Below are 16,830 nucleotides of genomic sequence, written 5' to 3' on the forward strand. Positions count from 1 at the left end.
TAAAAAAAAATCCACCCTTTAGCTTCTTTCGTCACATTCAAAACTGGACAAAACACCAGAACTACCGCCTATCAGTGCTAATGGGTTGAGCAGTGGTGTGCTAAACTGTAGACCAGGGCCCACCAAGCGTACCATGTTGTTCTATTTAACACTAGCCTGCAAGCAGGCTCTTCCGTTGAAAATGGAGCGCGGTCGAAATACAAGGGCTTGGTAACTAGACAAGTACTGTGGGGGTATGGGTGGGGGAGCAGCCTAGAGAACTAAGAAATGTTAAAACTACTTACAACTTGATTAATGTTTATTTGCTGATGCTGGATTACTTACTTTTTGTTATAAGGTATAAAACGAAACACTGTATGTTAATATATGTAAACTAGCACTGGATAATGCGATTATAGAGTTTTGATTGGCTTAGCCATCATGGTATACGAGCTGTTATATTATGCCAAACTGCTGTGTGCTACGCTCCTCGTTGGCTATCCATCATCTCATAGGTCAACACTAATGGCCATCCGTCAAACTGACATTGGACGTTTCTTTACAATTACACGACGCAATATCCCATGTTAATATTGACAAGCTTACCTCTCTAAAAAGAATGAAAACAGGCAGCATTACAGCTTTAGTGCAACAAGAAATAGCGTTTCTAAGCTATGCCGCGTTGATCTACAGTATTTAGGTCTAAAAACCCCGTTGAAGACGGTTAACTTTCAATTGTCTTGCTGGGTACCACTATTTCAATACTCTAAAAAAATTCGATTTTCGGGAAGGTTGTCTCGTTAGTGTAGTGTATATCGGAAACTGCAAGGTGTAGCCATCGATCCGGGTTCAACTCTTTGCCTCGCCTATTGTGAATCTTCTCAGCTTGTTTAAAATCTTTGTTTCGTTGAAGTAGATGTGAAGTCTAAAGTAACCTGGAAGTCGTATAAGTTGAATAAAAAGGGAAATGTCAGTTTGATCGATGGAAAGAAGTGATGACCCATCTCATATCCAACGCACACTCGTGGAACAATTGTTAAATATTATTTCACTATTACGCCACTTCACCTTATTTGGTCAAGAGAATGCACAAAATATAAGACGGTAATACACTGTTACTGTTGTATCCCGGTTTGGAACAGAGCAAATACGGACGGAACAGGAGTTTTAAGAAAAGAATTTGTTTTCAACACAATGACAATCCCATTATCCCTTATCATCGCTTGTCACTCGTCATTTCGTTCATCCAGTAAAATGAAGTGCACCCGTTGCTCGTATTACGCAACTCGCATAATATGCGCGCACCTGTGATTCAATAAGGTGTCTATTTCTGAAATAAATTTAAAGAACATTTTCAGGCTGATTTCTCACTAAGCAGCCAGTAACTAAAGAACTTGATCAGCTTGAACCCCGAAATGATAGGTTCTTATATGCGGACGTTTCCCGTACGACAAACATGTTCGGGAGACAACAACTGACAAGAAACAACGCGCGAACAATATTAGACACAAGTGACCTATGACCGATAACATAAACGACCACATAATACCAGGCATACGAGTTCTTACAGTTGTATAGCCTCACAAGCCGTCTTTTTTAATGGAGTCGTATTTCACGTCTTTGTAGGGGATACGTGGAAGGCTAACCTTCGTAGAGAGAAGGGAATCTTTCCTAACGTCATTGTTGGCACTGTCCTTAATTAACTGGCCCAAGTTAAAAAGGTCGGATAACTTCATCTGCAGGAGAAGTCACTATCCGACAGTTTCAATGTGTATAGCCTGCTTGCAGGCGGTAGATGTTGTGTCGCCACGAAACACTATCAGACGCCATATTGGAAGAGCGTGGGATAGGTCTGGGCCCCGTGACAAAACGACGGGGTGGGGAGAGCTCGCTTTGTCGACCCTCAACCCGGCCCAGACCTAGTTGCGCGAATCCAAGATGGCGACCTCATTACGAATTCCGGTTTTTTCGACCATCCAACCGCCTGCGTGCAGGCTAATGTGTAAAGATTGAAGCATTGTCAGGTTGACGCACACGACGCGAACATAAGCTCAGGCAACATCTAGGCCAAGACGCGAAGTCAGTAGCGTTTGGATAATTAGCACCTTTCGTAAGAGGACGGATTCCGCTCTATTTGCCATGGTTTCTCCAGATGCAATTCGGCATCAGAGTCAAACATTAAACCATTGGAGAGTGAGACAAATCGATTGATCGAAAATATCATGCAAAACTACAATGGAAGGACAATTGCCCTCGCATATGAAAGGGCCATGGAATGCTGGTCATCTCGCTTAAATTTTGAATTTTGGTCTCAGGGTTTTCTGGGCAAAACGCCGTCATAAATGTATGCAGCAGTGAAGGTCTCGTTTAGGGTTGCACGCGAAGAAATATAAAAAAATATATATTTAACATGTTTTAAAATATGGTGTCTTTAAGGGTCAAAAAAGCCACGCCAAGATTGGTCCCCTTTAGGGGTTTCATTCTAATTTTCCGATGAGCATCCCTGTCCTTTCATATGCAAAGTCCTACCCCCGGGAATTGACCTTTAGCAAGTACTATCTGGATAACAACGATCGTATTAAGGCCTCGACGCTTTCAACGAACAAGTCTGTGTACCCGGCCTCTCTGTAGGCCTCAGCTAACAGTTCCATGTCAGCGCGAAATAACTTCTCCTTATCTTGCTGTCTGTAGTTTTCCAGAAGCGATTTCATGTCATCTATAAATTTATTATTATATTCTGGTATTTCTGTAGGGAGGAGAGGTGATGAAATCCGATGTTCTTTAATTATAAATTGAGTGATGGAGATTTCTATGAAAGAGAAAAAAGGTTCATGTCAAGAATGCAATAAAATCGAGCCTCACTGCTGCCGTTTACTGAGTAATGATCAACACTCCTGAAATTTACTGTATTTTTATTACTTTCACCAGCTGAGAGGTTAAGAATTAAAATGTGATTCACTTGATTTCCTTATTGATAGCCTCCCAGGGGTTTTGGGGAACAAGGGACATCAGGAACCCATGAACTGGAGCCTACAGCTCTACTGTGTTCGTGTAACGGCGTTTTCACAGACCGGTTTATTTTTAGATTGAATTTCCCGCGAATGAGACTCCCACAGGAGCCCGATGACCAATTGCAAGAAATTAAGCTGACGTCATAGGGTCACCGAACCGGAACTGCCTTTGTTTTTTCCAGAAAAGATAGTCTAAAAATAGATCGGTCAATGCCGTTACATAGGCCCAGTATGGGAGCTGTAGGCTCTGGGTCATGGGTTCCTGGGGACATGGCTAATTTGAACTGGGGAACAGAGTTACAATGACAACATATATAAGGGAAAAAGAGGACATAAACCATTTTAGGGATCAAAAAGCTTAAAACAAGGCAACACCCGCAAGTTTTTAAAGGGAAAGAGGGGCAAGGACCCCTCCCCCTCCCCCTGGGCCCCCCTCTTTCTTTACCCTCATTTCTCAAACCTCTACTTCAGTTTTCCATTTATCCATTGGTAGTTCTAAGGACCTTGTGGTAAATTTAAGTTCAGCAAGAAACAGAAGCAAGATGTCAGAGTCTAAATACATGACAATGAAACTCTGTGGAGGCAACTTCTTCACTGGTAGCACCTTTCCTGTTTCTGTTTGTCAGTAACCACTACACGTTACTATATGGACATGTGACATGTAAGGACCGTGGCTGACAACACCGGTTACATGTAAATTTTGTCTTGTCTTACAAATAGTTACCACCCCAACTTTTAAATTACCTGGTATATCTGACTTAAATATGAGATTGCTAAAATGGACTTGATCTGCATTGGTTACTCAATCACAAAAAATTAGCTTACAGTGTATGCTGAGAACAACACTTTTGACAGAAGCTGGCTACAAACACCACCAAAAATAAAACAAAATAAAATAACATTATATTAAATAAAATGTCAATAGTTACATGCAAATAAATCTGAAACATTATGTTATTAATTTTTGTCTTTATCAAAATTAATTTCTGAGATTTGACACTTCAAAATTTCCCTGGAGAGCACAACCTCATAACCTGGAAAGGCGAAAAGGGGCTGATGACTTCCTTGCTGCTGGTTTCGGCCAGTTATTATTAACAATAAAATAATAAAATTATTATTGTTCATACCCAAAGTAAACGAAGGGTATTTTACAAAAAAAACTTCCCTATTACTACAGGACTCAACTGGCCCCTACTCAGGGAAAATTGTGTCACTCTTGGGTTGGATAAATGGTTAAGTTTATTTAGGATGAACACAACCAAAACTTGCACATAACACCATAATGTACTCACTTTTCACAAGCCTGTCTCTTGCATCTTTGCTCCCTTTCAGAGTGGCTCCAATCTCCCCTCTAAGCTCATTCACTAAGCCCTGAAGTTTGCGACTGAAATCCAAGTTTTCTGAAAGAACTGTTTCCAAACAGGAAGTAAGATATTAAAGATGCACCTACTAATGAGAATAAATTGATTGAAATCTGATTACTCCACCATGCAATTCAGTCGGGACGTGCACTCGTGCAATTTCACAAAGCTAACATACAATGATTTCCACTGGGACTTAACTGAAGGGGTATTGTAAGTGGGGTCTAACTTATTACGCTATTCCTGGTTTGGACAACACTGGTTTTTCAACTTTCCCAGCCTGGTCACTAGGGTGGTAGTCAGCCTAGATAGCCCCATAATTTCCACTTTCTAGATGTTTATGTTAGAGATCATTCAACAAATCCAACATGTGTGAGAATACTGCTTGGCTGAGTTCAAAGAATCACGGTCTTAAATCCTTATGGGGTCAGCACATTGCCACACTTGCAACTTCTGCTCTTCCTAAATGTGCTGCCGGTAGCTGCTGCTGTCCTATATCATTATTCCTCAGGCAGCACTTGTGAAAACCCTAACTGGTCCTCTGAAGGGTCCAGAATTTGCGCCTTCCTGGTCGCCAATGCCACTAAAAATTGAGTACTGGCGACCAGAATTTCACAACTGGTCACCAGTGGGCAACCTACTATTAAGTTCGGGGCTGATGATTTTGAAATAAAACATGAAAGGAGTTTTTCAGTTAACTACTTCCATAACGCCGCAAGCAGCCACAAGTTTTTGCGGTTGCTCATAAAATACATATTGGAGGTGAAAAAACAACACAGTAAAGAGATTCAAGGGACTGGTGCAAGGAATGTAGCACAGTAACAACATGGCGGCTTGTGTGCTACAGAACGTGACTGGTGTTTCCCTGGCTAAAATTTTCAACAAACTAAGGGGCAGATGGATTTCATTATTACACTTGAGGTCAGACACACATTCTCTCCAAAATGTCCACTTTCGAAAGCGAAAAATGCTTGACACATACACAAGACCATGAGGTCGTTGTTTTCTGTTATTTACAACACAATTTGCCATCTGGTTATCCAGTTGCCAGTTTGCGCCCATATAAAAAAGTTAATTTCGCACCCTGCTCTGGGACAAGTACATTTCATACTCATGCAAGTAATTTTCTTAGACCACTTGCCCAGTGGGCAAGTGCCCTCTCAATGAATTGAATAATATTATTCAAAGATGTCCAGAGACAAAATGGCAGTACTTTTTATTTTATTTTATTTTATAGATACTTATGAAATACCAGGATTTCTCCTTTTACTAAAAAATCTTATCTTCACTGCGCACAGTGAACATATCATTTTTATCTTTCACATGTGAGAATATAGGTGTCGTCATGGTAACGAACACGATTAGCCAATAAATTGTGAGCTTCGTCTTCATTGTAAGATACGTTTGTGCTCCAGTATAATGCCTCTCTACTACATTAACATTTTTATTGCAAAATTTTACATTATCATGATTTGCTTTTCATAACTTTCATATCTTGTTTCATGTTACACAACATGTGTGTTTTAGTGGTTGGTGACCACTTTTTCATCATTTTGAAAATGAAAAAAACAAGTTTTAAATCTGGACATTTCATCAATATCTAAATAGTCTATATAATAAACAGAACATTACATGACCGCTTGGGTATACGAATTTTATCTCCTCATGCTGAAAGTATCTCTCACTTGTTCGCTTCGCTCACCCGTGAGAGATAAAATAAAATTCGTATCCCCGCGGGGCCATGTAATATCCTCTATTTTATAAATTAATGATAATACAATGAGCCAAGGCAAGTGAAGGAACCCTTTAGGGCAAGTGAGTCATGAGGTGTGCTTTCCTAATGTTCACGTTAGATTTATAATGTTTTTCTTGTCTTGCTACATTGCAGCTAAATGATAGCCTAGGACCTACCTGATCTATCAAACCATATACACTTGGAATCTGGGACATTAGCCACCATAGAAGGAGCTTCAGATAAACATTTTCCCTTGGCAGTGAAATGAGGAAGTTTGTCATTTGTCAAATGACAGCTGTCGCCATTTCTTATTCCATTGTTTCCTGAAAGTCTTGTTCCCATTAAACAAACAGGACAGGTTTCTACAACAGCACTGATAGTGTTCTTGTCAATTCCAAAATCTCTGTGCCCCACCGTGTACCTTCGTCGAATCTAGAAGGTCAATAATTGTATTTATTTCCTAGTTAAGGGTAATTAACGACTATTCACCAAGGGGGGAGGGGGGGGGTGGATAGTGGTGGATATTTAATAACCAGTCACGAAGTAGCAAGCTAAATATATCCACCACTAGCAACCAATACAAAAACAGTGAAATAATTTTTAAAAATAGCACAAAAAGATGATTTGAACTCTTCCAGCAACGATTACAATATTTTTGGGTGCAAATCCTGCGTGAGTTGCTCAGAGGTGAATATCAAAGGAGTTTCAGAGTCTGAATAGCCAATCAGAGCACGCTTTCAATGCTACACACTGTTTTATAGTATATATATAGTAATAAACTGTATTCAGAGCAGTAATCAGTTTTGTCTGATTACACTAAAACTTTTCTCAACTCTTACTCAAAAATGGTGTGGTCCTTATTCAGAGGAGATGCAATATCTTAAATTAAATATGAAAATCATCTTTTATCGTTTCTTGTAAATATCTTTATCCATAATTATTTTAATTATTTAATCATGCAGCTAAAGAAATTAAACAAAAGTAATATCGTAACTAAATCAACATCTGAGAATTTTTCTTCTTTTTGTTAGCTGCAAAAATAACAGCATTTATGTTGACAGCAGTGGTAAGAATGATATTTTGAGAGTTTTAATTTCAAGATACTTTTAAGGGCCAGGGGACTGTTTCTCGCAAGTCCGGAAACTTTACGGGTCACTTTCGGGTGTAACAATTCCTTTTGTATCTCAAGAACGGAGAGGATTTATGTCGTCAAACTTGATGATGAGGATGATGATGATGATGAACTTTACTAATGTGTCGAGAATCTCTAGCACATAGCACTAATTGGTGACACTAAAATAAAATAATCTAGGATAACAATGTTAAAAATAGTAAAAGCTAGGGAAAATAAAAAGAAATCTAAAACCTATTTACAAACAATTTTTTTTTGCTTAATGACATGGAATCATTTTTCTTTTTGTTACCTTGGAAACATGTTAAAAGATAGGCTTTCCAAAAGAAGCGGTTGGCAGTTTCGGGCCCGAAAAGTTATCGGGACTTTTGAGAAACGAGCCCCTGGTATACAAAGGTGTCCGACGATTTCCGAAGACGTTCTGAAGAGTTCCTCAAAGCAGTCTCCAGTGCCTTCCCTACTAAAATCGAATGTGTAAACGACTGTATAACCATTCACAGATACGTTTATCTCACATTAATCATAATTCCGCCTACTTTGGAAGAAATATGAAGATGATGATGATGATTGGATGCTAATAAATATATAAGCTTATAATTCTGGCTTCAACTTTTTAAATGGCATGTAATGTAGATTTCTCACTGCGAGTGTTCTAGAGTGGAAAAATTATTTTTTATAAGTTAAATTTGTTTGTGTCTGTTTTTTTATTATTAGCTAACATAGAGAAGTTTTGTCTTATGTTAGATTCAAATAACTAGACTCACCAAGGAAAATGTTCTCTTGACATCGCAATGACCCAAGGAATGAACTTTCCCAACAACCGCTTCAAACTCTTCAATTGGTACAATGATCTTTCCAGTTCGTTTGTAAACAAGAACTTCACAATTTTCCTCGCTATCGAACCTCACATCCATCCGTTCTGCCCAGTTTTTAAATCTTTCTCTCCTTGTGATGCCTCCCTTGGGTTTCGGAAAACCCGCCGCTTTAAGATCAGGTCCACTCGGCCACTGACATCGCCACCGAGGGAGGGTGGTTGAGGAGCGCACTCTGAGACAGTTGAGGAAGAGGTCATAAATAGTCCTCGGTAATGGCCCTGCGTGGTTTCTCCGCTTAATGGCTTTCTCGTTTTCTACCTCAGCACACGTTTCGTCCATTTGTTTTCGCAGACAAGCGGAAGAAATCACTCGAGTTCAGTTATCAACTGACTTCGCAAGTTTTGGGTGCGCACGCATATGACGTCAGGTAATAAGAGTTCCCGTATGCTTCTCTGTTGGAGCCTTTTTAAAGAAATTTGACATCCAGTCGACAATCAATTGATTGTTGCCCGATATCTGCACCAAGACCTTTTTCCTTTTTCTGCGTGATCGCCAACTCGATCATAACATGTTCTCACGCTGTCAAATCAATCTTCTGTCAGCCAATGAAATCACAGGCCAGAATATGTGCAGCGAAATCAATTTCAATTAATTCATAGTAATTCGTCTGCTTGTTACATAAGAATAGTCATTACATAAAAAAAGTGTAGAATGCTTCTTCGGGTGCCCTGCGAACTGAGTCATAAGCAAACTGAAAAGAGGAGCTTTGGGGCGCTTTGCATTCGAACAAAAATTTCGAAATTTCCGGTCCGAAACTGAATGGAACGGTAAAAATTCCGGGAAAAGTTTTCGAAAATTTAGGAATACGTTTTGAGTGCACACTCTGATGGAATTTCCGGAATTATCGAAACGCAAGAGATGTCGGGTTTAGTCTCCCTACCGAGCGTGAGCTCACGTGGACACTTGAAAAAGCAATAATGGCAGGCGTAGCAGAGTATCAATGCTCAGTGTGTGGCTTTGTGTCGAATGATTTCAGTCTTTTAACCAGCAACGGTATGTTACGCTAACTTCGACTTTCGCTCGTCGTAGTTCTGTTCTCGCCGTTTTGCCATTTTGTTAAATCAAGTTAGCAGAACTTCACGAATCATATTTATTAAATTTATTCTTCAGACTGCTTGGGACAACTTCTTGTTTCACAGCCATCCTGCTCTAAAGCCGCGAAAATGTTCAAAAAGTCCGCCATTTTCATACACAACAAACAGTCACCATGCATGCCCTGTGTTGGAGAGTAAGTGACCTCGAATTCTGGGAAGCGGTCGGACGCGTTCCATTCGACCAGCGAAAATTCTGAAAATTTGAACCTGTGATTTTTGTTAAATGGAAAGCGCCCCTGGAGACGAGAGAACTTGTTTTTAAGCCGTAGACTGAAACCGGAAGTGAACATATCGCATGCCAGGACAGCGGTCTCTCCCAGACTCAAACTAATGTGAAGACAAGTTAAACAAGAAACCAAATCACTTCCGGTTGCTATCCGTGGCCCATTTGTTCGAAGGGTGGATAACACTATCCACTGGATAAATCACTATCCAGTAGATAACTCAATTGGTTTTGCTACTGTTTATCCGCTGGATAGTGATATTTATCCAGTAGATAGCGTTATCCACCTTGGGAACAACCGTGGCCAGAAAATTGAGCTCACCGAGTGCGCGCGCACTAGTCCTTTTTTTTTTTTTCACATGGAGCTGGCTGCAATTAATACCTCTATTTCGTAAGGAAGGCATGCTCTTTTCTCCAGGTATAGAAATTCCCCTATCGAGGAGTACCTCTAAGAGAACGCACTTGTGCCTTGAGATCCAGAGATCCTGGGTTCAAGACCGCGTTCTGACCACTCACTGAATTTGTTTCAGGTAATCCCTGGTTCATAGCCAACTGGTTTGCCTCCCGTAAGTTGGGATTCTTAACAATTGTATATGTTAAATGCTCGGAGATATTACCTACTCTGAAATCCGAGGGTAAACAAAGTATTATTATTATTTTATTATTATTTGTCGTTCCCCTGTTAATGTGGCATGGGCTTGTAGGGGTGGGTTAAATTCTCAGCCGAACTTAAGGTTTCTCGAAAGTCCTGAACCTTTTCGGGCGTATTTCGGGTGACATTAAACGCTTTGTACCTTCAAAAGGAAAACGTTTCTATTCATGAAACTTTGCAATTGTTTAGTTTTCTCTCCTGGTTTTCACTGGTCTCGAAAACATGTTCAAAGATTAATTTTTTAGAAGCAGCAGATCATAGGTTCACGAATTGCTTTTTCGGCTCTTTTGACTGAGGAACGCACGCCTGCTCCTCTCTCCAAGAGCGACCACTGAAACTGTAGCCCGCAAAACTGACCAAAAGTGATGAACTGGAATTGGTTTATTACTTCAGTGGATGCGAATGTCACAGTTCTGTTATATTACAAAATGAAGCAGTTTTCAATTAATTTCGCGATTACTTCTGATTAATTCAGAGGTGCGTTTTCACTTCCGCGCATTGTGCCTGGTGCATGTATTGGCTCTTTCAGTGATTGTCGGTGCTTGAAAACGGCTGGTTTAAAACTATAACTACAAGAGTCCCATAAAGAGTCACTGAGTCCCAAAGCGCTAAATCTGTTCAGTTACAAATTAAAAATTTTCTTGGAAATCCAATTCTCCGAACTTGTTCTCAATTTTAAAATAAATACTAAAATGATAACCTCGAAAGTCTCTATTTACAAACAGTTTTTACAATCTTTGTCCTTTAGCAGCGTCTCATGTTCCAACACTTTCTTGGATAGTAACGCGTATTTCTCGAGAAAGTTCAGAAAGTGCCAGTGGACGTTAAGAAGGCAGCTAAGATTTTCGAACTTAGCCTTTTGACCAGTTTGGTCCTCCACAATTGACCCGGCACGATGCAAATCGACTGTCCTCCACTTTAGTGTACCTTCTATCATCTGAACGATATTGCAAATTGAACAAAAAATTGTTTCCGTTTTGGATAACAGACATCGCTAAACTTAGTTTTTCGCGCGAAATTTAAAAAGTTCTTCACGATGAAGTTATTTTACATGGTTTGCTTTTACATCTGAGAGAAACGCCTTGTGTTTTGCCTTTCACGAAAATTCTAAGAGAAGAGCTGCATTTTTCACACTTCTCTGCTCCAACCAGCAACTGGAAAACCCGCCAAGAACGAGCATTCGTTTTATACACATTCTCCCGCAAGAGATCTTGAGCTGATCACATTATTAGCTGGGTCGGTAAGTTCGTCAAGATTCGACCATGCAAATTGCAAGAATTTCTTTTCAACGTGGTTTTGTAATGTCCGTTAGTGTGTACCACGAAGCTTCGGACGTCTTGAGATCAAAGTGAGACAGATCAATCAGTACACCACCAAGAAACTCGTTTTCACCGACATAATCGTGATCCAGCACTGTGACTTGCAGGTGACGCTCAAGAACCTCCCGCTCTGACATGCTACTATACACCAATGTTTCGTTAAATGTAGGATTGAGTGTCCTACGTACAACTCTTGTCTTGAGTTTTGTGGCCTTAATAGGATCTGGAAGCAGGTACAATTTCACGTATGGATCTGCCAGACTTGTTTGATTTCTCGGCGATAACTCTTTCGCGTGCATCACCATTACGCGAAGAGCTTCACGTTCATGGCGAATCAACAATTTCACTTTCCCTCCAATGGCCCGCTCGCGATTTCGCTTCTCTTCTGGTAGCAGACGAACCGAGAATGAGCTCGCTTCTTGCTTGTCTTTCTGCTGTTCATGAAGAAAGCTGTAAAGAAGTTCGGATTCGGAAATTTCCGTGGGCATCATTACCAGGTGTCGGATGTAATTGTCTAGCTCGTTTCGCCTCCGCTCGGCAACCGCTCGGATCTGCGACCGACCGATGTAGATCTTACTGGGAAGCCTTGGCAGGTTCTTTTCCGGAAACGCTTCCATTAGCTTTAAGTGGAGCTCGTGAAATTGGCGGAATCGCCGAAACACAAACGAAGGCTCTTGAACATCAACACGGCAAATATTGACTACGTAGATGTAATATTTCTCGGGATTATAGCGCTTCTGGAAGTCTACAACGCGAGCAGATTCAACCAAACCGTCCGTATCTACAGAGTACGTCCCTCGAATGAACGAAAGTACAGAGCTTGAGTTGTCTGTGGTAGCGGGAGACCGTCTCAGCTGGCTTGGGTCTCGGATTTGCGCCACGTTATGGATAAAGAAGTTGACTTGAGTAAACAAGGAAGAGAGACTAATTTCTATGAGTCGAGTGAATTTAGCCGTGGCTTCTCCTTCAGAGGCGTCTGGAAGCAACGAGTCACGGATGTACTTCAAATCAGCAATTTTGCTCAAACAGGTAATTCCAGAATTGAGCATCAAGGACAGGAGATTGAGAAGCAAGTTGGAGTGGCTCCTAATGACATTGAAAGCCTTGCAACAGAGATCTACAAAGTCCTGAAAACGACTGCTCGGTTCATAACCCCCGTTAATGACAAACGCCATGTCTGGAGTCAGAACAAAGGGAGCTCGATCACGGCGGAATGATCCAAACATCTGAGAGTTGCCGAGGATCTTGGCAAAGTCGATGTGAAACAGGTGGCCACTCTTTTTGATCATGATGTTGTCGTTGTGGCGATCACCGATCCCCAAAACGTAGGTCGCCACACAATAGCCTGCACAGGAAGCTGTAAAATTATCGACTGCTTGGTGGTAACTCTCTTCACCCGGGTTGTACTTTTGGATCCACCTTGCAATTGGTTCATCCTTGAACGATCCGGTCAGGCCGAGCTCAGTGTGAATTTCCCGTAGCGTTACCGATTCCTTTACGATTTCTACTATCCCCATGCCCACACCTGTGGCCATGCACTGGTAAGTGATCATTTTCAAGTCAATTCCATCTCGCAGCCAAATTTTGTTGATGATGCCCACGAGTTGCATAATCAGCTTGTCTTGCCTCATATCATCACCAATTTTTAGCATGGCATGCACGTCTTCTCCAAACTGGTCGGCATTCTTAAAGATGAGTTTTAGAGGTGCAGAGTTCGAGTTAAAGTAACCACAGGTAGGTAAGTCCACACCTTTTACCTCGTAGCTCGGATCTACAGGTAGCCTTACACTTGTAAACATGTTGGCAGCAGCCACTGCAAGCTCTTGTTGAAGAACATTGGTTCTGGAGGAATCTTTGGCGTTCTTGACTTGAACAGCCACGTGAGTGAGATCAGCGAGGACCTCATCTTGTCTGGTGAACTCGCACCTTTGAGCATTTCCACATATGCCAAGGAGACCACCGAGAATGATCTGAAAGCGCTGGCCAAACTGGGGATCACTGATGGTATCCTTCAAATACCAGAAAAGATAATGCATGACACGAACGCTGCCGAGGGCGCGGCACACGAGGAAACGGATCAAGGGAGAGTCGTGGTAGATTTCATATTTCAAAGCCTGGACAAGCTGAGGGAGATAATCACACAACTCGTCATCCACAAGAGCTTCCAACCATTCCACCGCTGTAGCTCTTACACGAATGTCTGGAAAGCTGATCTTGAGCAATTCCATGGCATCTACGGGTTTCAAAGGCGCCCAAGAAGATAACAAGCTGTAGATAACAGGAAGGTACTGGTATTCCCAAGAAGGTGCTACAGACAAGATAAGTGGTAAAGCTTTAGGATTTGACCTACAGTAATAGCGATGCTCCCACAAAAGTTCTCTTTCTTCCGGCTTCAGTTCATTGAAAAGGTCTCTTTCGAGAATTTGCTTATACACTTCGGTAGTTGAGGCACGAGGCTCACATCGATCAGTTTCATCATAGACTGACCACCCGTTGCTTTCAAAATCTGGAAAGACAATGTCGGCTAAATACCGCTCAAACTCAACTTGCATAATGACACTAGAAGGATGCAAAAGGTTTGATGTACAGGTACCAACGGGATTTGCTACATCATCTGGCCATAATCCAAGAAGTTGCGTTCCAGAAACTAACACGCCTTTGAAGTCGAACAATGGAACTGCTACCCAGCCAAGTGGAACCCTAGCAGTGTTCAATGAGTTTCCCTTAACGGTCGGTGCAATACCATAAAGGGTTAAGCAGAGCCGTGATTCACGTGGTAGCTGACGCACCTGTATCTGAAACTGCAGCCACTCATTCCACCGCAGGTGGTCGAAGAAATTCCTGGTAATCTTGCGCTGCTGTGTTACTTCCGCGGGGCAGGACAATCGTCCTCCGTAGTAAATCCCGCACTGTACTTCAAAGCGATCAAAGTCCTGATTCCAGAGCAAGGGCAGCCTGTTGGCAAAAGCAATGTGGATGCGTAGGTTGTCAGTCATGGCAGTAGCATCGATTGATCCGGCCAGCTTTGGTCTGTCTACCCTCGTGGGTACAAATGAAGTGGCAAAGGCGTCACAGTACATCTCTGTCAAAAGCAACACGGCCTCTTGCAACTTTGAAAGTGCACCGTATACCAGTGATTGGTCAGGAACTATTCTTTCAGGTGCAATAGAGCTCTGAAGAGTCTTCAACATTTGAACCGAGTTGATAACGTCTACGGTTTCTAAGGATGCAAGCGTTGCACAGATCGCCTTCACAGCTTGGATTACTGGACTCGGCTCAAATCGAGGAACGCTTTCATTGGTTGTTCCTTCCACTAACTTAACAAGTTCAACATTAAAGGCTTCCAAGAGAACTTTAAGCCCATATTCAGAGACAGCAGTGCTGACGGGGCAGTCAAAGAAGTCCTTGTAGTTCCGCGGAGAACTCTCATCTAGGTCATCCTCTTCAGTTCTAGCCAGCTGCCTTGAGATCTGCCAACTCTGAAGTAGTACAAGTTCAACTTCATGACCAAATTTAACGCATTGCTGGACATAACCATACTGAATGAGAACGTCATTAGCCTGGAGGTACTCAGAACGCCCACACACCTTGAGAACGTATGCCGAGGATCGGCTCCAGTCAATACTCCCTTCGTCGTCTGATAAACAACTCAATGCAAGTTCAATAATTTTGTTTATCCGGCTATGTGCACTGAAAGTGAACTTTAAAGTATCCTGCCTTTCCTCAGTGTAAATGGCCATTCTTGCGTCTGTGTAAAACGGAAAAGTCTCATAATCGTAAGGTACTGTGGGACTTATCACATGACCAGGATTTGTCGAATCATCCCAGCGAAAATTTGATCTAAGTTTAGTCATCATTGCGCTGAAGGCTGCGGCTTCCTCATCTCTCTCTTTGGCAACATCAAAAAGTCCATCTCCAAAGAAAAGAAACTTGGAACTGGAATTTGCCACTAAGCCACCTGATGATTTCTTGTCAGGAGACATTGACGAAAGAGGGCAGTTGGACTTTTCTGGACTGGGTGGACGAGGGGGAGGAACAGACTTTCTACGAGTAAAAGACTTTCCTTGACAATAATTGTTGTTACTGACAGCATATTTGCAACTTTTATCATCAGGAAGCTGTACTTTCAAAGGCCATGCATCTCTTACTCTAAGCACCTCTGTACTCTCTGTCATTCCTACTGGGAATACATCATCTCTTGAGGACTTGTCAGGGGACAACATTTCCTCCTTGCTTCCTCTTAATGTTAACTCGCCTTTCAGTTTGAGAGATATGGCACCATAAGGGTGCTCAGTACTGGAATTTGATGACGTATTGCTTGCAATGGATTGGTTAGTAATTTGACTACATGGGTCACTATGTTGATTGGTTAATGTCTCAAAAAGACTCGAGGTGAATGATGCTGATCTTTCAGGCTTTTTCCAGCCTTCTGACCCCACGTTATGAGGGCTTCTGTCTGAGTCTAGAAACACTGATGGGGGCTTAAAAGCTTCATGAAAATTGTCAAATCCTCCTTGGGGAAATTGGGGTATTTTATTCCCTATTTTCACAGGGTTGCCAGGTGGCGATAAGTCATCCCAGGAACGAGACGCTCTTAATTCCAACCGTTGATTCTGACCTGTGATAAATTCGTTTGAAAAGTCAACCCACTTTGAATTTTCTGCATCAACGGAAAGACTTGATTGTTGAGATCGTGTTTCCATTTTAACAGCTTGTGTAAGGTCATCAGAACATTTACGATCAATAAGACCGTTGCTTGACTTATGACTGTTAGGAGAGAAGACGTTAAACGATGGCGAGCGAGAGCCTTCAACGACAGGATGATCTCTTTGTTCTGACGACAAAACCGTGAGCCAAGAAAAACGTGAATGCGTTGGGGCATTGTCTTCTTCGTCGGATGAAAAGGACATTAGGTTATCCAAATTTGCCATCACGTTGGTACAAATCCACGTAAATCACGTCCGTCCTTGAGAATGCAACTTTGTCACTGAATATTAGAAAGCTAACATCAAATCAGTTTCGAAACAGGTATATACAAGCTTGAATAACGTTAGAAATTAGTGATGCTGTGACCGTCCTGTTCTTGGATGAAGATAGATGATATGACATTCCTTCACGTATTTGAAGCCATTTCATTAATGGACGAAAAACCGTCAATGGATTTGAAAATCGAATCATAAAAGGATCATTGTACGAAATACATGTACAAGCGTACGATGTCACTCCATTTACCAACGAGGGTTTTCAATTATCCTGCGGCGAGGTGTATGCTTTCTGTTGCTTCTTGTTGTGTTACTCGAAACTGCTGAGGTCGTAAATTTCTTGAGGTTGCTTCCAAGTCGATTCTTGGTGAGACGGATCAGTTCGTACAAGTCGAATTCGACGTTTGTTTATTCGCTTGAAAAAATAATGGCCGATATTGTGCTTTTGTGTTATGCGCAATGCGCAT

The 16,830-nt window shown here is 41.6% G+C and overlaps 2 protein-coding genes across 2 annotated transcripts; both read right to left on the reverse strand.

Annotated features, from left to right (window-relative positions):
• Positions 1 to 1,540: 1,540 nt before the first annotated feature.
• LOC137993786 (uncharacterized) lies at positions 1,541 to 8,439 on the reverse strand. Its single transcript, XM_068839776.1, has 4 exons — positions 7,983 to 8,439; positions 6,263 to 6,518; positions 4,283 to 4,399; positions 1,541 to 2,788 (listed from the first exon to the last, which is right to left on the reverse strand). The coding sequence occupies exons 1-4, from the start codon at positions 8,370 to 8,372 to the stop codon at positions 2,535 to 2,537; spliced, it is 1,017 nt and encodes a 338-aa protein (XP_068695877.1). The 5' UTR covers positions 8,373 to 8,439; the 3' UTR covers positions 1,541 to 2,534.
• A 1,333-nt stretch (positions 8,440 to 9,772) lies between these two features.
• Positions 9,773 to 16,817, reverse strand: LOC137993802 (phosphatidylinositol 4-phosphate 3-kinase C2 domain-containing subunit beta-like). Its single transcript, XM_068839777.1, has one exon. It carries the CDS (start codon positions 16,310 to 16,312, stop codon positions 11,348 to 11,350), a length of 4,965 nt encoding a protein of 1,654 aa, XP_068695878.1. The 5' UTR covers positions 16,313 to 16,817; the 3' UTR covers positions 9,773 to 11,347.
• Between the last annotated feature and the right edge of the window lie 13 nt (positions 16,818 to 16,830).

This window comes from Montipora foliosa, chromosome 1, assembly GCF_036669935.1.
Source record: "Montipora foliosa isolate CH-2021 chromosome 1, ASM3666993v2, whole genome shotgun sequence".
Lineage (NCBI taxonomy): Eukaryota > Metazoa > Cnidaria > Anthozoa > Scleractinia > Acroporidae > Montipora > Montipora foliosa.

Coding starts and splice junctions, on each gene's coding strand:
- LOC137993786 (XM_068839776.1), bottom strand. CDS start 8,372: ATGGACGAAACGTGTGCTGAGGTAGAAAACGAGAAAGCCATTAAGCGG. Junction 6,519..7,982: donor TCAAGAGAACATTTTCCTTG/GTGAGTCTAGTT, acceptor TTGACCTTCTAG/ATTCGACGAAGGTACACGGT. Junction 4,400..6,262: donor TATATGGTTTGATAGATCAG/GTAGGTCCTAGG, acceptor GTTTGGAAACAG/TTCTTTCAGAAAACTTGGAT.
- LOC137993802 (XM_068839777.1), bottom strand. CDS start 16,312: ATGGCAAATTTGGATAACCTAATGTCCTTTTCATCCGACGAAGAAGAC.